Raw genomic sequence first — 24,462 nt, 5'->3', positions numbered from 1 at the left:
GGGGAGGGGGGGGAAGGAAGGAAAAAATTGTTCAGTGGACATTGAAAACAAATTGAATTTCAAAACAAGAGTAGGGGGCAGCTAGGTGGCGAAGTGGATAGAGCACCAGCCCTGAATTCAAGAGGACCTGAGTTCAAATCTGGTCTCAGACACTTAACACTTCCTAGCTGTGTGACCCTGGGCAAGTCACTTAACCCCAGCCTCAGGGGGAAAAAACAAAAAACAAGAGTAAACATATTTCCTTTAGCAAAAAGCTGGACTAATTTTTTTTTCTTCTAAATGAAGGGATTTAATTTTCTGAATTAAATCCTAATGAGTTTTATAAAATTTAGAGATTAAGTAGCTCCTAAATTAGTGTGGAAGGAGCTATTTGAACCTAGGTCTTCCGGTTGTCTAGGCAAAGACCAGATTCACTACACCACACTACTTTTTTGATTTCATACTTTAAAATAAAGAGCCGGTTGTTAAATTGGCAGTGTGAAGATGTACACTTGGAGAATCAGCAAATTCTACAAATTAAGGTATGATCTGTTCTTTCATTGATTATCTAGTCCTAAGGAAGTGATGGAGAAGTGTTAATAAAGCAGATTAAACTTTAGAAGTATGTCGTGCAGTTTTTCCCCCCTTTGTTTTCCCTTCGGAGATGTGGTTCTTAAACCTTTACCAGGATACTCAGTGCGTGGAGCCTTCTCAGCTACTCTCACCTAACCACCTGCGGGGTATCTGGGGAGAAGAAAAGAAGACCCAATCAGCGGAGACGAGCAGCGGACCAGCCAATCAGCTCGCCGGATATGCCTTGTCCCGCCCCCTCGGGAACCTGTTCGCTAGACTCTTCTATCCCAGCACCTTCTAGCCGGCTTGGTTCCCGGGTCCGCGGTGATCTTACGCCTTTCCCGCAGGGTCGGTGCCTCGGAGAGAGGTTAGTGCTTGTGCCCAACCTCTCCGCCTGGCCCTCTGAGGTGCCACGAGAACCTCTCCCCACGGGCCTCTTCTGCGGCCCTCCGCCGGGCGTGGTGAGGGGCCTGCGCTCAGCCCCGGGGAACAGCTCTGCCGCATTGGCTCCTGCCCCAAGACCCTACAAAGCGGGCTTGAGCCGTTAACCGACACCGGGGCGGGGGCATGGGGAAGAGAGAGAAGGGGAAAGAGAGGTCCGGAGGGTCCCTCCTCGGACCCCGCTCTGTGCATAGCAACAGTTGCTAGGAGAAAGGGACGCGTCTCCTTCCGGTAGATCGGCGCGCCGGGGCTGGCTGGGAGGCTGGAGGGAGCTAAGCGCCGAACCTCCGCTCGCTTTTTCCGATCTTGGCGTCTGTGTGGCTGGCCGGGGGTGGCTGGCGACTCCGGTAGCTGGTAGGGCAGCGGGGCAAAAACGACCCCGCTCCGTAAGAATGAAAGTAAAGCGAGGATTTCAGTCCCGGGAACTAGAGACCTCGCCACACTAAGAAGGAGCAGAGAAGGTGAGGTAGACCCTTCTCTTTGGAGAAGGATAGACCGGTCGATTTCCTGGTGATGATACCTCGCAAAGTGCGGGTTTCTCTGACGAAGCATGAATTTTTTTTAAATTCAAAAATCACACCTAGAAATTACATTCAGAGTGACGGGCACATAATTACTATGAGAAATTTATGCATTCGGCGCTTTGCCGTGCTTTAACTTACGGGAAGCTCTTTTTGGATGCCTCATTTGATCCTCACCAATGCTGTGCTTTTACTACCCCCATTTTTACAGATGAAGATGCTGAGAGAAAACAATATCCAAAATGACATGCTTACGATGACCACGAGATCTTTATCCACTCAGGGCTTTTCCCTGTAGTTAGATTTATAGTGGTCTTTAATTCGTCTGAAGCATTTTTCCTATATCTCGTTCCATCCTTACCAACTATGCCGTTATCCCCATGTTGAGCACAGGGAACCCAGACGGAGGAGGTGCAGCGGTGGCGTGGCTTTGCCCTGTCTTCTGACCCACCTAGCTGAATACAGCGCAGTTTGTTGGCAGTGAGCTAATGAATTGCTACCATAAAGTCGGAAAGATAATCTAGAGTCTGGAGCCCCGGACCGTCTGGTTCCAATTGACCTTTCTGGGCCTACAGCACTTTAGTCCCCTCACAAAATCAGTCAGACTGCCTTCCTGGAATTCGCCAAACTTGCCGGGACGTTTCTGGTCTCCTGCCTTGGCCCAGACTGTCCCCCGCGGGTATGGAAAGTGTCTTCTAACTCCTGCCAGTTAGCATCCTTAGCTTCCAGCTTTTCAAGATTCCGCCATTATTCATCATTCTCTCCTTTGAATGATAATGTACGTACTTGTATGTCAGAAAGTAAAAAGTGCATTGGATAATGAATTTGGTTTTTTCCTCCAATTACTTATTGATCACCTATGTTAAAGATACCGAGCTAAGTGGTAGGCAGGCAAAATAAGGAAAACACCTGTTTTTTTTTTTTTTTTTTTAAGTTTTTTCTTAACTTTTTTCTTTTAAGTTTTGATTTTCAAATTTTCTCCTCTCTCCTACCTGCTGAGTAGACAAGCAATATGATAACAATTATACATATGAAATCATACAAAATATATTTCCATGTTAGCCACATTATAAAAAGAAGTAAGAAAAATGAAGTGAGAAAATTATACTCGATTGTTTTTCTCTCCAGAGGTAGAGAGCATTCTCTTGGATCATTTTTTTGATCAGAATACCCGTCTTTCACAGTTGGTCATTATGACAACATTGCTTTTACTGTAGACAATGATCTTATTTATTTCTCATTTCACTTTACCTTAGTTCATATAGATCTTGTTATGTTTTTCTGAAATCACTTCTCTGGTCATTTCTTATAACACAATAATATTTTAATCAGAATCATATATCACAGCTTGTTCAGCCATTCCCTAATTGATAGGTATCCCCTCAATTTCCAGTTTTTTGCCATCTCAAAAAGAGCTGCTTTAAATATTTTTGTATATAGAGGGCTTGTTTGCCTGGGAACTGGGATCAGTGCCTCTGCTCCCTTGGGACCTACCATAAGCACTCCCAGAACTGTGTTTGGGCAGTAGACTTGCCAGTCAGTGCCAGCACCCTGTGCTAGCAAAAAAGGTCAGTTGTCTAATCCCCTTACTGTCTCTGGAGAGAGCTCCCAAAGCTGATTTTATTGCTGTTGCAGAGGCATTCAGTGCTTGCTACTGGTGTTGGCCATCATCCCAGAGTCACAGATCTTTCTTGCTGTCCTCCTAAATTTTTTTAAGCTAGAAAAATGTCTCATCCTGACCTTTTATTGGCCTGCCACTCCAGAATTGTTTAGAGGGGAATGTTGAGAAAGTTCAGCTGGGTTGCAGCCTCTAATCTGCCATTTTTGCTCTACCTCTTGCCTCTTTTCTTTTTTAGAGAAAGTAACCTGCTTTCAAGGAGCTTACATGTTGAGATGAGAAAAAAAATAAAAGAAAATAAAGAAGCAAAGTAAAACTTATTTATAAGTAAGTATATCTTCATATTCGGCATTTCAAATTTTTTCATTGAAAAAAATTGTCAACAGCCAGTAGTATGAACATTATCCTCCTCTTCTATTCTCTTGCCATTTAAATTTATACAAACTTAATTTTATTCTAGTAAGGCTTAAAGGATAGTAACACTATATATAACATTGTATCCTAACATTTTATGATATTATATCCTAGAGAGTAGTCCAAGTACACAAGGAACTTGGTTGTGAATACTAACTTTTAAAACAAGTATGTATATGTTTGTGTGGATATATACACATATAATATGTACATATACATACATCTATAACTTCCTTGAAAATCATATCTTCAGATTTTTCTTGAGGAGTCAGTAGAAAATGAGTGAGTAGCATAACATGGAAAATATCCTATCTTCTTAAAAATGGAATGTGGATAATTATTAGCAGAAATTATTTACTGCCACAATAATGCTACACAGTAGAAAGGCATTTATTTTTATTTGATCATTATGCACTTACTGGATAAGTACATGCTGATTGATTGAGGGCATGATGCTGAGCTCTAGGGATATAAAAAAAAAAAAGAATACAATCAAGAGAGTCAGTGTTTTCAAAGAGCTCAATATAGAAAAAGATAAAATCTGAAAACAATTTTGCATTTACAAGATAATATGTAATATTGTAATATATAAATCAGAGATCATCTCAAGGGAGAGGCACTAGAATTAAGGGGGATTAGGAAAAGCTTCCTGCAGAAAGTGGGGATTTTATCTGGAACAAAAAGGAAACCAGGGACAGAGATGAGGAGGAAGAGCATTTTAGGAATGGGTTTCAGCTAGAGAAAATTGCTGGAGTTGGGTGATGAAGTGACAGCAAGGAGTACGGCGTCACTGCCTCAAAGAGTATAGGGGTGGGGAGAAGAGGAAAAGACTGGAAAAGAGCAGGAAAAAAAGGGGGAAGATTGTGGATGGATTTGAAAATGCAATAGTATCTTTGATCCTAAAGGTTATAGGAGCTACTGGAGGCGATTGAGTAGGGGAATGGCATGATTAGACATGCCCTTTGTGAAAATCACTTTGATGACTGAGTACAGGATGGACTGGAGTGGAAAGGTACCTCCAGTAGGGATATCAACTAACAACCTATTGGAACAATCCCAGTGTGAGATGAGGAGGTCCCGCACTGTCTGGGCTACAACCATTTATATGATACTTACATGCCACTAATTGTGCTGGTCATTTTATAAATAGTGCCTCCTTTGACTCTCATCACAACCCTGGGAAGTAGGGGGTATTATTATTTCTACTTTCCCAGGGTTCTCACACCCTTAATAAGTGTCTGAGACAGGATTTGAACCCCAAGTCTTTCTGACTATAGAACTAGCACTTCAGCCACTATGCAACTAGATTAACTGCCTCTCAGAGAAAAGAAGGGTCAACATTTGAGAGACCTTACCAAGGTAAAATCAACAGAATTATTAACAGACTGGGTTTTTGGGGGCAGAGTAAGATAGGGAGAGGAATTGGAACTTCCACTTTGATTATGAGCCTCGAGGACTGGGAAGTTAGTGGTATCTTGGATAGTAATAGGGAAATCAGGCAGAGAGGAGGGCTGGGGAGGAAAAGATAATGGCTTCAGTTTTAGACACATGGAGCGTTTGAGCTCCAAGGAACATACAATTCAAGACATTTCATCAGCAGCTGGAGATGCAAGAAAGGGGATCAGTATAGAAGGAAAAGGAAAGAGGGCCTAGAATAGAGCCTTTGGACCACCTATGGTTAGCAGGCATGACCTTTATGAAGATCCAGCAAACAAGTCTGAGAAAGAAGTGATCAGATTGATAGGAAGAGAGCTAGGAGAGACCTAGAGAGAAGAGAGCTAAGGGAGAAAAAATTGATTAAATACATCAGAGACTATAGAGAAGTCCAGAAGAAAGAAGATAAAGGAAAAGCCATTGGGTTTGGCAATCATGGAATCACTGACAATTTGGGAGAGAGCAAATTTGATTGAATGATGAGGTCCTTGGAAGCCAGATTATAGAGAATTCTCAACAAGTTTGGTCACAAAAGGAAGGAGCTATATCGGATACTAGCTAGCAGGGATGGATGTATCAAGAGAGGAGTTTTTAAGAATGGGGAGACATGGGCATGTTAACAGGCAGCAGGGAAGTAGAGATTGAAGATTAAAGGGAGAGTAGAGAAGATAGAGGAGAAATAGTCTGTTTGGAATGGGATCACTTGTGCAAAGAGGGTTTTGTTTGGCAAAGATGACCTGTGTCTTCATGTGAGACAAAGGTAAAGATGGTTATAGTGACAGAAGGCACATAGGTAATGTGAGATGAGGAGGAAAGAAGAGGGAACTCTCGTGAAGAGCATTGTTATTTTTTCAGTAAAATATGGGGTAAGCTTCTCAGATGAGAAGGTGGGGAGGTGCTATGGGAGGCAAAAGGAAAGATAAGAAGGTTTGGAAGAGCTGCTGGGAGAGTGAATAAATTGGGAAGGTGTAAAGGCTTTGCAGTGATGAAGATCCAGTAGGAGTTTGGTAACATTTATATTGGACCCAGTTGGCATAGTTTCAGTTTTCTTTAGCTTCATTTAGCAGCACATTGATAGAAGGGAAGGCACTGGAAATGGGAATGATCTGAGGCTGAAGCTTGGCAGAACAAGATCAGAGAGAAGATAAGAGGGCAAAGAAAGTCAAGATAAAGATGGAAAGCTGAATTGGTTCCCCAAAGGATCAAGATGGGTTAGGGAGGAAAGTGTAACTTACTGTAGGAGTGATGCCTTGGGAAAGAACTGAAAGGGTTAAGGAATTGGAATTCATGATATGTGTAAAGAACAGAATTTGAAGACGAGATGGAATGAAAATGTATTGTGCTCAGATAAGGGAATTTTGGAGTCTATGAACATGCATTTGTGGCAAGATTAAGGATGTGACCATCTTTGTGTATGGCAGAAGTAGGGTAGAGGAACAGCTTGTCTGAGAGGATTAAATTGATGAACTGGGATCTTATGGTGGTTGAGGGAGTATAAATGCTTAAATAAATATGCTTAAAATCCCCTAGTATGAGAGCACGGATTGAGCAAGACAACGAGAAATAACCCAACCAAAGCTCCCTCTCAATCTTATGCCATTCCTCCTTGTTGATTTGCTCTTTTCATCATGGTGTCTCTGTACTGGGAGATGGGCAGCATTCTTGGATTTGTGCTATTCTCTACACCAGAGCCTGCCTTTCTCCTTCCCTCCTCAGTTCCTCACCCCACTTCCCACCATTTAAAAAAAATCTCAGATTATCTTATGGTTCTGGCAGAACTATGTAAATTTTATTTTGCTTACTCTCCTGTCCTCCAGCTAAAGAAAATGAACTTCTGACTATGTATTATGGAACACAAATGCTTAACAATGACATAAAAGATACTAAACACTAGACTCCTCCAACTGATCCAAGTCATCAGTCCTAGATAAACTATATTCCAATATACTGAAGGAATCTGTGGGTTTGGTTATTGTGCAATTTTCAGTGATTTTTGAAAAATCATGGATGGAGAATGGGAAAGGTACCATAGGATTACATGCAGGAAATTGTTTTTCCAATTTTCAAAGAAGGAAAGGAAGTGGATTTTTAAATCTTTGGTTTAGTGAATTTGACTTTGACTTCTGGAAAAACTCTAGAATATATTATTAAAAGGATGATTTGTGGACATTTAGAAACTGAAACAAGGATTCCTATAACCCAGCATATTTTTGGCAAGAATATCTTATCAAATTAACCTCTTTTTCTTGTTTAACAGAATTACTAGCTAGACAGGTAGATGCTAGGAATGCTAGAGACACATTGTACTCAAATTTCAACAAGGCAATTGAAAAACTCCTCATGATATATTGATGCACATGCAAGGCAGAGTGATATGGGTAGAATCCTGTTACAATTAAGGGGATTCATAAATAGTTGAATGGCCAGGCCCAAAGAGTGATGCTTAATGGATTGATGTCATCTTAGAAGCAAGCCACCACTGGAATGCCATAGATCTCTGTATTTTACCATTGATTTTCAACTTTTTTATTGATTAAATGAAAGCTAGATAGCATACTTATCAAAGAAACATGAACCTGGAAGGGAAAGCTGACAACTAAATTAGAATACAAAAAATTCTCAACAGGCCGAATGGTAGACCAGCATATCTAATAAAATTAAAAATCAATTTTGATTACTATGAAGTTCAATCCAGCTTCACAAGTATGAGATTAGAGAAGCATAACTGGGCCACAACTGGTGTGAAAATAATGTAGGCATTGTAGTGTATTATAAGATCAATATGCATCAACAGAATGACATGGTAACCAAAAAAGCTAAATTAATCCTAGATTGGGAGAAAGGAAGGGAATAAGCATTTGTATGATGCCTTCCATGTTCCAGGCACGAGTCTAAGTGCTTTTTCAGTCTTCATGACAACCTTTTGAAGTAGGTGCTATTTTGTCCCCATTTTGTACTCAGAGGAAACTGAGGCAAACAGGTTAAGTGGCTTGCCCAAGGTCACACAATAAATAAGTTTCTGGGGACCAGACTTGATCTCACATGTGTCTCTGACTTACTCTGTCCTAAACAGACTGTACTTTTAGGACAGTGTTTGATTATGGGAGTTGCCATACTAAGAAAGATATTGGTCAATCTGGAACAGTGAAGAGCCAAAATGACAGGAGCTATAAAATCATGCCACATGTTGGCTGAAGGAACAAGGGTATATTTTAAATAGAAATATTCCAATATTCTATTGATTGCCACATGAAAAGATTTGACCTTGTGAAGGTAAAGATAGTAGCAGTGGAAGAACTTTTCAGAGAAAACGGGAAAAACTCCATTTTGAGTAAACCTTAATGGTTAAAGTAGCTTAAAAGGAGTATGAGTCATACCAAACGCTAGTCAGTCTCTGTCTATGGTAGGACTAATTAGAGCAGAAGATGGCTGAATAAACATTGGGATCCTGGATAAACATTGGAGGCACACAGAGAATCCCGATCAGTTTTTGGATTGAACTAGTTTTCCTCTGACATTCTTCCAAGATTAAGAACCTATGATTCACCAGAGGGAAAAATTATTTGGACTAAGCCCCGAACATTAACTAATATCATCTAGGATCTATCTTGTCATATATCCTTTTCTGAAAACTAGGTCTGATATGTCTGTGGCATTTCTCTGACATATTGCACAAGTCATCATATTCAAAATTGAAATGAAGTTAACTTGACATGACTTATACTTATTGAATGCCTGGTGGATCTTAGTTATTGTTACTTCCTTTAAGACCTGACAAAACATTTAATAATCTCTTCTATAATTTTACTGGAGATTAGTCAGTTAATAAATCTGTATGAAATGCCTACTAAGTGCTGGGCACTGTGTTGAGCTCTAGGTATGTAAAGAGAGCCTTTCAAAGACCTCACAACCTAATAGGAGAGACAACAGTAAAACAAGATTAGAGTATGATGACCTCACCAAAACATTTGACAGACATTTAAACAACTATAGTATTTTAGACCTACAAGGGACTTGGAGATCATTCACTTCAATCTCCAGTTTACTAAAACTGAAGCTTGGAGTGTCTATTTCTGGAAGATCAAGGCTATCTGAAGCAAGTGGCCTCAATTTGCTGTTGCATAGTTCCTTATCTCCACCTATACTGTCTCCTCCTCTCCTATTTTAGAGCCTCTTTTCCCGACTTTTAATCCTAATAAAACTTTTTTTTCTCTCAGCACTGCCACTTTTAGCAATAGTCCTCTTTTCCTTTTATTTCAAAGAGCATGATACCAGAATCTGTATTTTTAGCCTCCATTCTTTCCTGAGATCCAGATTCACGTTTCAAACTGTCTGCTGGACATCTCTGTAAAGGGCTGAAACTCTTGAGTTAAGGCACTGAGCTCAGACAATCAAGCCCTTGAGGCTAATTACCAATTGAACAATACTCTATAAGAATATGCTTGGAAAATGGCTCTTTCTACTATTCTATGCTAGCCCAGTTGTTTGGTGGATACAGAGAATTATGGGAGGGACTAGGAAGTGCAGTGAGACTAGCCGGGGTCACTTGTGGGCGGAAGAGGAGGAGGTGAGGTCATGGAGATCCTAGGTGTCCATTCTTCTTGGCTTGTGCCGCTAGAGACCAAGAATAAAGACTTTTGCTTATCCTGACTCTGGCTGATTCTAAGGTATCCAGGGTGCTAACCGGTCATCACACATCTCCCCCTGGAAGTGTAGAAGGAGCATCAAAGGACCATATATTTCGAATTGAGGGGGAAATTGGAAGATCTAAATGAATTTCCTAATTTTATAGATGGATAACCTTAGGCCTGGGCAGGAGAAATGACATCCCCGTGGTCACACAACTGTAAAGTGTCCAAGCTGGGTTTCAAACCCAGATCCTTTGGTTTTAAGCCAAGGTTGTGTAGCTAGTCAGTGGCAAACCTATGGCAGAATTAATGATTTTCAGCATAACTTGGTATGTAAAATAATATGAGTGCTAACCTATGTTTTGGGAGAATGACAGTTTTTCTCTATTATTAAATATTATAGCAATGACTGATCAAACACCTTCACTTTGGAGCTTTGGAACAACAAAATCATTTCAAATTCCCATTGAACATCTGGATTTCAAATTTGTTGAAAAGTGTTCTGATGTTAAGCATTTGGAAAAGATTCTTATTGTACTCAGGTAAACATTTTTAAATTTTCAGTTCTTTAGAAACAACATGTTCATTAAATTAATTAATTGATTCTTTTAAATTTACTTTGTGTAATATTTAGATGACATTGGTTTAACATACAAAAATCTTAACATGTTGGAAAACTTTCAGTTACATGGTTACTTATATTTTATTAATACACATCTGAACTCTTCACCAGTAATTTTATTATGGGCATCTATATAGTTCTGTGGAAAGTTCTCATGACCTGTTAACAACATTAGAATTAGATCAGCTTGAACTTGGTACAATTTTCTGAGGGGGTGAGAAAATAGTAGTGTATATTATGTACTTATGAAATTGTAGCTGGACATTAAATGTAGCCAGTCTAATCTGCAGAGATCCCCGATACACAAATGTCCTTTATGTCAGTCATATGAAACAAAAAACGTAAGAGTGGTTGACTAAACAACTGATTCAGTCCCAACTGGAGGCCAGTGGCGCTGAATGGAATGAGCTAGAAAATGATCCCTATGTTATTTTGGAAGTGACAGAGCCAATGCTAGAGAGAAAACAAAGAGTCATATGGATTCAAGGTAGTCATTATCAGACTAGTGATAGATACCTATTTGGGGTTTCCTAGGAAGATTGAAGACTATCTAGAAACTTTTAGATAAAGGCCTCTTTCTTCTGCTAAGTCAACATTATTGGCACTGTTATATTCCATCCACCATTGTCACTTTGTTGTTTGCCCATTCTTATCTTTTAGTCCCTTCTTGCCATCTTTTTCTCTCTATGATAACATCTTCTTCCCCAAGATTATAACCTTTAGTTTAGAAACTTGATCGTTTATGAAATGAATAGCATGAGACTTTAATTTTCAAACTTTTTCATTCCATGGTATACTTATTACTTATATCACCTCTTCAACAAAAATAAAAGAATCAAAATAGTTTCATGCTATCAATAAAGTTATCCAAAAATGTTTAGGGGTTAAGGGCAGGTGTTTGGTTGAGAATTAGAACTATCACTATCTTTATATGGTCTTCACCTTCATGTGCCACCTTGTTCCCAATTCTCCCTTTCAGAGATTGTCTGGTCGATAACCTAGTTCCACTGCTGAGTGGGTAAATTAAAGGATACTTTAAACCTGCAGTGAAATAAACAATGGAGAGGAAATTAGCCTCAGATAATGCTGTTTCTGATGAATTTACTAAATCTCCTGCCACCAGAAAACTATTGTCTCATCCTATGCTCTACAAGAAAACTGCTCTCATCCTTTGTCTATGATAGTCTCAATTAATGTATGTTTCTCTGCCTTTGTTGTTATTGTTGTTTGTTGTTCAGTCATGTCTAACTCTTTGTAAATTGGGTTTTTCTTGGCAAAGTTATTGGAGTGGTTTGCCATTTTATTTTCTAGTTCATTTTACGGATGAGGAAACTGAGGCAAGCAGGGTTAAATGACTTGTCCAGGAATCACAGCTGGTAAATGTCTGAAGCCAAATCTGAACTCATGAAAATGAATCTTACTGATTCCAAGCCCAGCACTCTTATCTATTACACCACCTAGCTCCTTTTAGAGAGCTATAATATATATCAATAAAATCTTTTTTGTTCATCTTCCAGATGGTATTCCCGGCAATTAGGCAATTAGAGTCTATATCTCTCTTGTGAATCTGGTCAATCATATATAATAGTATTCTCTTCTGCATTTAATCCTTCCAGGGAAAACATCAGCACAAAGAACCATATTTTAGAGAAACCTGTTTTCAAAAAACAACACATGATAAAGTGAATATATTCTTAAAATGCCCAGAATTTAAGAATACATCAAAGAATTAACCTCTATCAATTGACACAGTGCCTTTTTTTAAAGTCTAGAAGGCAAAGAAAATATAGATAGCATGATGGAAATCATATAGCATCTGTTTGTCATGACTTTTATTTAAGATTCATTTGCACATATGGGAGAAATTATAGTAAATTTAGTGAAATGATGTTTTAAAATTCTTCTAACAATTGCTATATCTGGTTCTTGTGGTGTTAAATAAATGAAAGTTGGGAATATAGGCTTAGTATGAGAGCCAAGGTAAGGACAAAGAAGAGCATTGCCAGTTTCATTTTCAGCAAAGAGAAACATTTACAGCAATCTTTCATATACTTAGTGTGGCTTCCACTAAGTATACTTCCAGTCTTTCCCTTCTTCCTCCTGCCATAGGGAGGGCAGCTTAGCTTAGCAACTTCCCAATGTAGATGTTCTCCCATCTTTTCTCCTTTGCTTGGTTGTACCTCTTTCTCAGCTTAGCTGCCTCACTTCCCTTATATTTCAGCTCTTCTTTTTAGGGTAAGGGGAAGAATGTTATCCTTTTTCAGAATAGGCATAGCCCCTATCTCCTTGGATCAGAATACACTTAATATTTTTTTCTTATATGTTCTATAATTCCTTGAATAAGGTGAGTTCCACTTAAGAAATTTTATGAATATTATAACATTATTGTATTAAGTTTTGTATTTTTTGGTATACTACCCAGAAAGATGAATTTTTAAAAATGATCCGATGTCCTAATTTGAAGAGGAAAGAGTATGATATTATTTCCCTATGAATTAACTTTTATTCCCCCAATTTTTTCTTAGGTTATGGAATCTACATTCTACATAGGTGTTCCAACTTCTCCTCTGCCTATGTCTAGTATTTGTAACCCTATCTATGAGCTGTTGCTATTCATTAAATGAAGATTATCTGTGTTGTCATGATCCCATTTTTCTGAACTGAAAAGGAGAATATATATTCTGATGGAAGCCTTAATTCAGTGTCTTCCCCTTCTTAATCCCTTGAAATCAGTATCTTTCCCGAAAATGCAGATTGCATGCTCACTATAGACATGGCGTACATAATCTTGTCTTTTCCCTTTTTAATGCATGTAACTATTGTATCTTTTAAGGTCTGGTGAGGAAGGATTTTACCCTGAACTTATAGAGTGTTGTGAAAAACGCATCCAAACCCTATGCCCTGAAAGTAGAATTTTGCGAAAAGAGAAACCTGTGGCAACAGCATCGAGTTTTACACGAGAAGAATGGGAAAAAATCGATGGTGATATAAAGGTATATATGTAACATCAGTTTTTGATAAATTGTATATAAAATGTTTGGCTTGATTTTTAGTCCACAAAATTATCAACATCTCTTCTTATATTTATCAATGTCATGAAGATGTTATTTGATGCAATCTGAATATCAGTGGCCTAAAATACTAGGGAAGGGAATTATCAGATGAATAACAGGATGACTGATGTTCCATCACTCTTCAGTTATACGTATAATTAGATCACACTGATAGGAGGAGATATAATGGAATGATATGATCAAGTAGTTGTTTATAGAAGAGGAAAAGTAATCTTTGGAAAGTTAGCTCCAGACAATTTTTTGTGGTAATAGCTTCTTGAACTAGCATCTTCCTCTGGGCCCTACTGCAGAGGGATTGGTGGTATACAATGTGGATTCATTTCTGTCATTTTTTAGTCATGTCTTACTCTTCATAACCCAAATTGAGGTTTTCTTGGCAAAGACACTGGAGTAGTTTACCATTTTCTTCTCTTAGCTCCTTTTACAGATGAGGAAACTGAGGCAAACAGGATTGAGGGACTTGCCTGGAGTCACATAGCTAATAAGCGTTTGAGGTCGAGTCACATAGCTAATAAGCATTTGAGGTCTGATTTGAACTCAGGTAGATCAGTTTTTGTAGTGTTCTGGTTGGTTTTCTGGAGGTCTCTGGACCAGCCTTCGTTTTTCAGCAGATTAATCACCATAAGAATAGCCAGATGTTGAAGTCCAAATTCTTTATTATCTCCTTCAAAGTCTTGTCTCCTTGCCTGGGGCTTCAGCTAGCTTTCTTGTAGCCCTTCCAGAGTCTTGATTTCAGTGAAGAAGCAAAGGAGGAGAGCCTCTCACCAAGGCGGTGTGAGATGGGATGAATCTGTCAGGCTGAGTCTGTCCCAGCTTATATGCTGTATACTGAGTATAAACCAACCATTATGTCACTAGGAAACCATTATTTGTTGTAGGATTAATTCAATCATACGGAACTTAGAGAACTATTAATCACCATGTTAAACTAGATAACCATTGTCTTATCAATTCCACTTAGTTAGCACCTTGTAAGAATCCTTGTTTCAAGTACAGAGTTTTGGCCCATAACAGGTCTTCCTGACTCAGATCAGGCATTTTATTCACTAGGCCAAGTAGCTGCCTATTCAATGTGAGACAACCCCCAAATGTGTTCATCATCTTTGAAAATTCCTTACTTTGTTGTATTTCAGTTTGTTAACGCTTATTTAGGTTTCTGCCAATTAAAAATAATGCATCACCTTGGCTCCCCTAAATTTTTTGTCTTTGCCTTTCTTTGTGTGTGCTCTGTTTCTCTCTGTGTGGGTCTTGTCTATACACACACACACACACACACACACACACACACACACACAAATATACATAGAGCTAGCAATATAGGAAGCATAGCTTATGTACTTGGGCAACAGGGATATTGACCATGTGTCACTTGAAAGCATTAAATCTTTCAGATGATTTTGAAAAGCTAATGGAAAAATACTTTTAGTATGGCATTGTAAGAAGTTTAGGGGAAAGTAAATAGAGTTCTAGTATTGACCAGAGGACCCTGGAAGTTCCTTTACTGGACCTCTAGTACATTTACCCGAGGCTACCTATTGCTGGAAGTTCAGTCAGCTTCTGATTGTTCAGGTTTCAAGGTCAAGATCTGGACTTCTGTCAAATTCTTTTGCTGGATTTTTGTAGAGATGAGTTTGTATAGTTATTCTGAAAAGGAATGGTGATACTGATCAGTCATTTCAGATGGCGAGTTTTACTTATTCATTGATAGCTCCTGCCATGCCTGTGTAAATAAGTACCCTTTTATGGGACCATTGGTCAGTCAGCTGAGCAAACTTCATGGTAAAGTAAACCCTGGCTATTCAAGAAGGGGAGGGAGGAGATGTCTCCCTAGCAGTGTATCATTAACTAAATCGAGTACTACAATGTTACAAGTACAGAAGAAGCAGAATTGGTATAATAGCTATTAAGTATATGGACAACCCATTTATTTTCATTTATCCAATATTCTTATATACTTTGGTCTTGATTGAAATTCAGTAGCTTCTATAGTGAAAGCTCTTTGGTCAAGGAATGAAAGAAAGAACTTGGACTAGGATTTTTAAAATCTATTTTCTTTTTTTCATCATCAAGCGTTTATTTTTTTTCTCCCTCCCACTGTCTCCTTTTGAAGAAAAAAAAAAGAAGTCAAAAATTGTGTAATATATGTTCATGGTCAAGTAAAACAAATTTTCATATTGGCCATTTGGATCAAGGTTTGAATTCTGGCAATATGACCTTTGACAATACACTTCATCTCACTTGAGCTGTTTCCTCTTCACTAAAGTGCCACAGGGCTGTACTAGTTAATTATGCCCATTTCAATCCCATATCCACAAGATCCTACAGCATCCTCAGTTTTGATTGGGAGGAAGTACCAAATGATATCAGTTGTCTTTTAAGCAAGACATAATGAATCTTGATATAAATGCTTTCTACACCTATCTCATTTGGCACATATGTTCAACAGATACAGTGCTAGGCAGAATAAAGTCTTTTTGTTACTTTGCCACTAGTTCATTTTCTTCTGTCATTTTAAATTATTAGTTCTCATTTGAAACTAAGGTTTGTAGGAAAGGATATTAAATTGCTTTTCAGCAATTTTGGTATTATTAAAAAAATTGGAGCCATTGAATTCTGCCTTATCTGAATCTGACCTTTTGAAAACTTCATAAAATGATGTAATTAGGAAGATAAGAATGGAGGAATAGTAGTAAGAAGCAATAATGTAGCTGATTAAAAGAGCTTCTTATGGGTTATGGAGGAATGCTCTATAACTTGTTACATTCTATTTGGACCGTGTCCTGTTCTTGATCTTCCTTGTTTTTATTCTGAAAAAGTATTTTATTGGTGGCAGACATGAAAAAGTAAAGACTCATAGAACTTTCAGGTTATATTGGATTTTTTGCTGTCTTAGGGAAGGAGGAGGGGAGGAGAGAGGTAGAAAAATTTGGAACTCAAGGTTTTGCAAAGGTGAATGTTAAAAATTATCTGCATATATTTGGAAAAATAAAATACTATTAAAAATGAACTTTCTAGTTTAATTTGATTTTGTCAACAAATTGCAAGAGTTACAATATGGATAAAGTATTTAACCTCCTGTAGGCCAGTAAGATGTGTGATGACATCTTGACTTAACTGTGAAATCAACTAGGTGACTGAAAAGACTTAATGGCTGTCCCAAAAGAACAATGTTTCTACTCACTAGCAGACTTGGACACTCCTTTCCAAGGCAGATGAGTAGGCTATCATTTGTTCTCATATTATTATGCCCATTTTAGAGGTGAATAACTCCTTTCCAGAGAAATAAATCATGTGACTTCACTCATGGTCATAGTAGGTATCAGAAGATTTGAACACAGATGTGCTGACTCTGAGGGTAGCAGTAGTCTTTCCTCTACATCAAGCCAGGAAAGTCAGTTTTTTGAAGATAAATTTGATTCACTTCAAATGATTGCTGTTGTGTCTTTCTTTCTCAGTTTATTTTTCAACAGGTTATTTCCCTTTTTTATCTTGATTAGTTTTTGTTGCTGTTGTTATGATAGTGCTGCAAAGTTTTATTTTTGTGAAGCTGAATCCATCTATTTTGTGTGCAATAAGTCCTATTTATTTAGTAGAATACAATTGAGCTAAATGTACTGTTCCTTTTTCTTTTAACTTTTTAGTAGTTTTTTTTTTTTTTTGAGTCTATGGCTCAACTGGAATTTATCATCATATATAATATGAGATAAGTAGATCAATGTCTTTTAAAATCACATTGTAATTCAGTTTTCTGATCATTTGTTAATAAATCCTTTCTTCAATTTTATTTTCCATAGTTTATCAATCACTACTATTTTGTATATTATAGTTTCTTTTTTTCAATAAATATATTCTGTTTTGAGAAGCAGTGTCATATAATGGATAGAATTTCTGGACCCAGAGGCAGGAAGTTAGGATTGCATCCTGCCTTTGACATTTCTTAGTGTAATTGCTGTGGCCAAATCATTTCTGAGACTCAACAAACACTCAATGACTATCTAAATTCTAGATAGATTGTACTGAATTGCTTCACCTATAGAATCATAGGTCATTCAGATTACGATTATTCTGTTTTATTCTTGTTGTGGCCATCTTGATTGAGAGCTCAAAATATATGAGCCCTTTGATCTCAGAGGCAAGATGAATGAAGCTGGAGACTCATAGAGTGTGAAAGGAGCTCCAATTTATTATGCCGTGTGGTCTTGTTGCAATGCATTTTTGCAAGCAGCCCATGAGCAGGAGGCAATCCCCAATCACCATTCAGAGAAGCAGCTCATGGGCTTTGCATTTGCATGGTATCTTCCAGTGGGAGGAGAGCCAATCCAGCCATTCTAGCAACCCACTCACAGGTGAGAGGCCCTGTCAAAGCATCCTTGCTCACCATCAGCTATGCTGTGACCCTCAGGCCAACCCATTCCCATGATGTGCATCACTGCTCCTTGCTTACATAGGGCATTTCTGCAGCATGGAGGAAAACTTACTGTTTTTCACAACTTATTGTGCACCAAAGGTCAAGGTGGCCTCAGTACTCCCTCTCAGCAGCAACTCTCAACTTTGATCATGACTTCTTTGTAATAAAATTAAGAGCCCATGAAAGCAAATCTGCCTTCTTTATTCCCTCTTGTCCCATCAACTCTTGATATTCTTTTTTTCAGAATTGTTTGAATAGTATTTTATTTTTCCAAATATACGCAAAGATAGTTTTCAACATTCAACTAATTCTTGATATTCTTGACTCTGATTTTCCTTTTTTTGTTATACTTTTATCCAGTTTTATATACCTGAAGAAACTCAATATTTTTGGTGGGTTTTTTGTTATCATTATAAATATAATTTCTTTTATAATGTCTTGGTTTTAAATTGATAGTAAAGAATAATATAAATGATCGTTAATCTCTGAATAGTTGAGTTAATTATGTATTATTTTAGCCTAATTGGTTGAATATGTGCAAGCTCTGTTTTCCTGTAATTGTTTTTTTTCTTTCTTCCTTAGAGTTGGGTATCAGAAATAAAAAAGGAAGACTCTAAGATGCATTTTCATGAAATGGACACATTTCAAGAATTGGAAGACCATCTGCCTCCAGTTCGTGGTACAAATAACCCTCTTAATACTGACAAGGTATTTGGCTAGAGGTTCTTGGGGGAAAAAGGGGACACTTATGGTGACTTTTTTCATTTGTCCATCCTCTTCTAGTTGACATTCTGTCACAGAAGAATAAAAAATGGAAACTTTTTACTCAGGAAATGAAATACCTGAGATCACAGTTTTTCTTTTTATTTATTTATTTTTATTTTTATTTTTTTATTCATTTTTCCAAATTATCCCCTCCCTCCCTCCACTCCCTCCCCCTGATGGCAGGTAATCCCATACATTTTACATGTGTTACAATATAACCCAGATACAATATATGTGTGTAAATACCATTTTCTTGTTGCACATTAATTATTAGCTTCCGAAGGTATAAGTAACCTGGGTAGATAGACAGTAGTGCTAACAATTTACATTCGCTTCCCAGTGTTCCTTCTCTGGGTATAGTTATTTCTGTCCATCATTGATCAACTGGAAGTGAGTTGGATCTTCTTTATGTTGAAGATTTCCACTTCCATCAGAATACATCCTCATACAGTATTGTTGTTGAAGTTTATAGTGATCTTCTGGTTCTGCTCATTTCACTCAGCAACAGTTGATTTGTCTTTCCAAGCCTCTCTGTATTCCTCCTGCTGGTCATTTCTTACAGAGCAATAATATTCCATAACCTTCATATACCACAATTTACCCAACCATTCTCCAATTGATGGACATCCATTCAACTTCCAGTTTCTAGCTACAACAAAAAGAGCTGCCACAAACATTTTGACACATATAGGTCCCTTTCCACTCTTTAGTATTTCTTTGGGATATAAGCCCAATAGCAGCAATGCTGGGTCAAAGGGTATGCACAGTTTGATAACTTTTGGGGCATAGTTCCAAATTGCTCTCCAGAATGGTTGGATTCTTTCACAACTCCACCAACAATGCATCAGTGTCCCAGTTTTCCTACATCCCCTCCAATATTCATCATTATTTGTTCCTGTCATCTTAGCCAATCCGACAGATGTGTAGTGGTATCTCAGAGTTGTCTTAATTTGCATTTCTCTGATCAGTAGTGATTTGGAACACTCTTTCATATGAGTGGAAATAGTTTCAATTTCATCATCTGAGAATTGTCTGTTCATATCCCTTGACCATTTATCAATTGGAGAATGGTTTGGTTTCCTATAAATCAGGGTCAGTTCTCTATATATTTTGGAAATGAGACCTTTGTCAGAACCTTTACTTTTAAAAATATTTTCCCAATTTGTTACTTCCCTTCTAATCTTGTTTGCTTTAGTATTGTTTGTACAGAAACTTTTTAGTTTGATGTAATCAAAATCTTCTATTTTGGATCACAGTTTTTCTGATAACTGCAAGTGTCCCCAGAGAATTGGGGAGGGAGGAATGTCATGGTACAAATTGCACACAGTTGAGGGAAATTGCAGGTACAGTCCCCTATTATTTGATTTGGTGCAGACTTATCTTTTCTTTTTCTTTCTTTCTTTTTAATTAATTAATTAACTAATTTGTTTTTGAGGCTGAGGTTAAATGACTTGCCCAGGATCACACAGCTAGGAAGTGTTAAGTGTCTGAGACCACATTTGAACTCAGGTCCTTCTGAATTCAGGGCTAGTGCTCTATCCACTGCACCACCTAGCTGCCCCAGACTTATCTTTTCTTAAGGTATTCCTTTTGCCATTCAATTCAACACAATTCTTATTAAAGTGCTTACTATGCAAAACTCTGTGATAGATTCTAGGAATATGAAAATGGCTTTTAACAATTAATAAGTTTGGTTAGTGCCTTTTCTTTTTACATCTCAGTCATTTCTTCCATCCCCCTACCCACTCTTCTCTAATAAGCCCTCCTCCCTTCTCACAGGAAAAACAGTTTAGTAAAGTCACTCAACACGGTGGTGGCAACTGATAGTTCTGCTATGAAAGTTTGGTAAATGTGGGATTTTACTATCTTTGAACTCCTTGAGGTATATTAATCAATTAATAAACATTAAGTACCTACTATGTGGCAAGGAATGTATCCTTAGCACTGGGGGATAAAAAAGAGGCAGAAGATAATCCCTATGCTTAAGGAGCTTATGATTTAAGGGGAAGACAACATGCAAACAAATACATGTAAATTAATATACAGAGTTTGCTGTATATATACACAGCAAACTATATTAATTTACATATTAATATTTATAGAATTAATAGGATTTTGTTTATTTTTTATTAAAGCTTTATTTATTTTTTACATATCTTTACCAATATTTATCTTTTTTTTCTTTTTTTTTAATTAAGCTTTTTTAAATTAATTTTTATAATTATAACATTTTCTTTGGCAGTACATATGCATAGGTAATTTTTTTTTTTACAACATTATCCCTTGTACTCCCTTCTGTTCCCAGTTTTTCCCCTCCTTCCTTCCACTCCCTCCCCTGGATGGCGGGCATTCCCATACATATTAAATATCTTATAGTATATCTTAAGTACAATATATATGTGCAGAACCGAATTTTGTTGTTGTTGTTGTTGCAAAGGAAGGATTGTATTCACAAGGTAAAAATAATCTGGGAAGAGAAACAAAATAAAAACAAAAACAAACAAAACAAACAAAAACAAAAATCAATGCTCACAGTTTACACTCATTTCCCAGTGTTCCTTTTCTGGATGTAGCTGATTCTGTCCATCATTGATCAATTGGAATTGGTTTAGCTCTTTATGTTGAAGATATCCACTTCCATCAGAATACATCCTCGTACAGTATCATTGTTGAAGTGTATAATGATCTCCTAGTTCTGCTCATTTCACTCAGCATCAGTTGATGTCTCTCCAAGCCTCTCTGTATTCCTCCTGTTGGTCATTTCTTACAGAACAATAATATTCCATAACATTCATATACCATAATTTACCCGACCATTCTCCAATTGATGGACATCCATTCATCTTCCAGCTTCTAACCACTATGAAAAGGGCTGCCATAAACATTTTGGCACATATAGGTCCCTTTCCCTTCTTTAGTATTTCCTTGCGATATAAGCCCAGTAGTAGTACGGCTGGGTCAAAAGGTATGCACATTTTGATAACTTTTTGGGCATAATTCCAGATTGCTCTCCAGAATGGTTGGATTCTTTCACAACTCCACCAACAATGTATCAGTGTCCCAGTTTTCCCACAGCCCCTCCAACATTCATCATTATTTGTTCCTGTCATCTTAGCCAATCTGACAGGTGTGTAATGATATCTCAGAGTTGTCTTAATTTGCATTTCTCTGATCAGTAGTGATTTGGAACTCTTTCATATGAGTGGAAATAGTTTTAATTTCATCGTCTGAAAATTGTCTATTCATATCCTTTGACCATTTATCAATTGGAGAATGGCTTGATTTCTTATAAATTAAAGTCAATTCTCTGTATATTTTGGAGATGAGGCCTTTATCAGAACCTTTAACTGTAAAAATGTTTTCCTAATTTGTTACTTCCCTTCTAATCTTGTTTGCATTAGTTTTGTTTGTGCAGAAACTTTTTAATTTGGTGTAATCAAAAATTTTCTATTTTGTGATCAATAATGGTCTCTAGTTCTCCCTTGGACACAAACTCCTTCCTCCTCCACAAGTCTGAGAGGTAAACCATCCCATGTTCCTCCAATTTATTTATGATTTTGTTCTTTATGCCTAAATCTTGTACCCATTTTGATCTTATCTTAGTATGTGGTGTTAAATGTGGGTCCATGCCTAGTTTCTGCCATACTAATTTCCAGTTTTCCCAGCAGTTTTTGTCAAATAATGAATCCTTATCCCAAAATTTGGGATCTTTGGGTTTGTCAAACACTAGATTGCTATTTTTATTCACTATCTTGCCCTGTGAACCTAACCTATGCCACTGATCAACTACTCTATTTCTTAGCCAATACCAAATGGTTTTGGTAACTGTTGCTTTATAATATAGTTCTAGATCAGATACAGCTAGACCACCTTCATTTAATTTTTTTTCATTACTTCCCTTGAAATTCTCGACCTTTTGTTGTTCCATATGAATTCTGTTGTTATTTTTTCTAGGTTATTAAAATAGTTTCTTGGAAGTCTGATTGGTATAGCACTAAATAAATAGATTAGTTTAGGGAGTATTGTCATCTTAATTATATTCGCTCGGCCTATCCAAGAGCACTGAATGTCTTTCCAATTATTTAAATCTGACTTTATTTTTGTGGCAAGTGTTTTGTAATTTTGCTCATATAATTCCTGACTCTCCTTTGGTAGATATATTCCCAAATATTTTATACTATCGACCGTTATTTTGAATGGAATTTCTCTTTGTATCTCTTGCTGTTGGATTGTGTTGGTAATGTATAAAAATGCTGAGGATTTATGTGGATTTATTTTGTATCCTGCAACTTTGCTAAAATTCTGAATTATTTCTAATAGCTTTTTAGCAGAGTCTTTGGGGTTCTCTAAGTATACCATCATGTCATCTGCAAAAAGTGATAATTTGATTTCCTCATTTCCTACTCTAATTCCTTGAATCTCTCTCTCGGCTCTTATTGCCGAGGCTAGTACTATAGTTTCTAGTACTATATTAAATAGTAATGGTGATAGTGGGCAACCTTGTTTCACTCCTGATCTTATAGGGAAAGGTTCTAGTTTATCGCCATTACATATGATGTTTACTGATGGTTTTAAATATATGCTCGTTATTATTTTAAGGAATAGTCCATTTATTCCTATACTCTCAAGCGTTTTTAGTAGGAATGGATGTTGGATTTTATCAAATGCTTTTTCTGCATCTATTGAGATGATCATATAGTTTTTATTAATTTGATGATTAATATGGTCAATTATACTAATAGTTTTCCTAATATTAAACCAGCCCTGCATTCCTGGTATAAATCCCACTTGGTCATAGTGTATTATCCTGGGGATGATTTTCTGAAGTCTATTTGCTAATATCTTATTTAAGATTTTAGCATCAATATTCATTAAGGAAATTGGTCTATAGTTTTCTTTCTCAGTTTTCAATCTACCTGGTTTAGGTATCAATACGATGTCTGTGTCATAGAAGGAATTTGGTAGGACTCCTTCAATCCCTATTTTTTCAAATAGTTTACATAGCATTGGAGTTAGTTGTTCTTTAAATGTTTGGTAGAATTCACATGTAAATCCATCTGGTCCGGGGACTTTTTCTTAGGAAGTTGGTTGATAGCTTGTTCTATTTCTTTTTCTGAGATGACTCAGACTATTTAGACTACTTACTTCTTCCTCTGTTAATCTGGGTAAGCTATATTTTTGAAGGTATTCTTCCATTTCATTTAAGTTATCAAATTTATTGGCATAAAGTTGAGCAAAGTAGCTCCTAACTATTGTTCTAATTTCCTCTTCATTAGTGGTGAGTTCACCCTTTTCATTTTCAAGACTAACAATTTGCTTTTTCTCTTTCCTTTTTTTAATCAGGTTTACTAAGGATTTGTCTATTTTGTTGGTTTTTTTCATAGAACCAACTCTTAGTTTTATTAATTAATTCAATAGTTTTTTTTTACTTTCAATTTTATTAATCTCACCTTTTATTTTTTGAATTTCAAGTTTTGTGTTTGTCTGGGGGTTTTTAATTTGTTCCTTTTCTAGTAATTTTAGTTGTAAGCCCAATTCGTTGGCCCTCTCTTTCTCTATTTTATGCAAGTAGGCCTGTAGAGATATAAAATTTCCCCTTATTACTGCTTTGGCTGTATCCCACACATTTTGGTATGATGTCTCATTATTGTCATTTTCTTGGGTGAAGTTATTAATTATGTCTATGATTTGCTGTTTTACCCAATCATTCTTTATGAGGCAGTTTGCCCCACTCACATTTTGACTAATTCTATATTGCTTGCCATCTTGTTAACCTCTGCTTGTTTTTCTCCTTTCTTTCCCTCTTACCCCCCTACCCAGTATTAAACTTGTGAATACCACTTGCTTTTCACAGCCCTCCCTTTTTAGGATCCCTCCCCTACCTTAAAGTTCCTCCCCTTATTTTACCCCTTTTCCTCGAAATTTCTGTATTCCCTTCCCCTTAGCTTACTCCTTCCCTCTCACTTTTCAGTGAAGTGGAAGAAG

At 37.2% G+C, this 24,462-nt stretch overlaps 1 protein-coding gene across 2 annotated transcripts in view; it reads left to right on the top strand.

Annotated features, from left to right (window-relative positions):
• Window positions 1-808: 808 nt before the first annotated feature.
• Window positions 809-24,462, top strand: part of SPAG1 (sperm associated antigen 1) — a 93,609-nt gene continuing 69,955 nt past the window's right edge. For both annotated transcript variants that reach the window (XM_074268219.1, XM_074268210.1), the window contains exons 1-5: window positions 809-919; window positions 3,371-3,459; window positions 10,012-10,150; window positions 13,064-13,223; window positions 18,295-18,420. In XM_074268219.1, the coding sequence (XP_074124320.1) occupies window positions 10,014-10,150; window positions 13,064-13,223; window positions 18,295-18,420 (423 nt within the window). In that variant the 5' untranslated portion in view covers window positions 809-919; window positions 3,371-3,459; window positions 10,012-10,013. The remainder of the gene's footprint in view (window positions 920-3,370; window positions 3,460-10,011; window positions 10,151-13,063; window positions 13,224-18,294; window positions 18,421-24,462) is intronic.

Source organism: Sminthopsis crassicaudata, chromosome 1 (assembly GCF_048593235.1).
Source record: "Sminthopsis crassicaudata isolate SCR6 chromosome 1, ASM4859323v1, whole genome shotgun sequence".
NCBI lineage: Eukaryota > Metazoa > Chordata > Mammalia > Dasyuromorphia > Dasyuridae > Sminthopsis > Sminthopsis crassicaudata.
The sequence above is the reverse complement of the archived record's forward strand: the minus strand, read 5'-3'. Positions and strand labels throughout refer to the sequence as shown.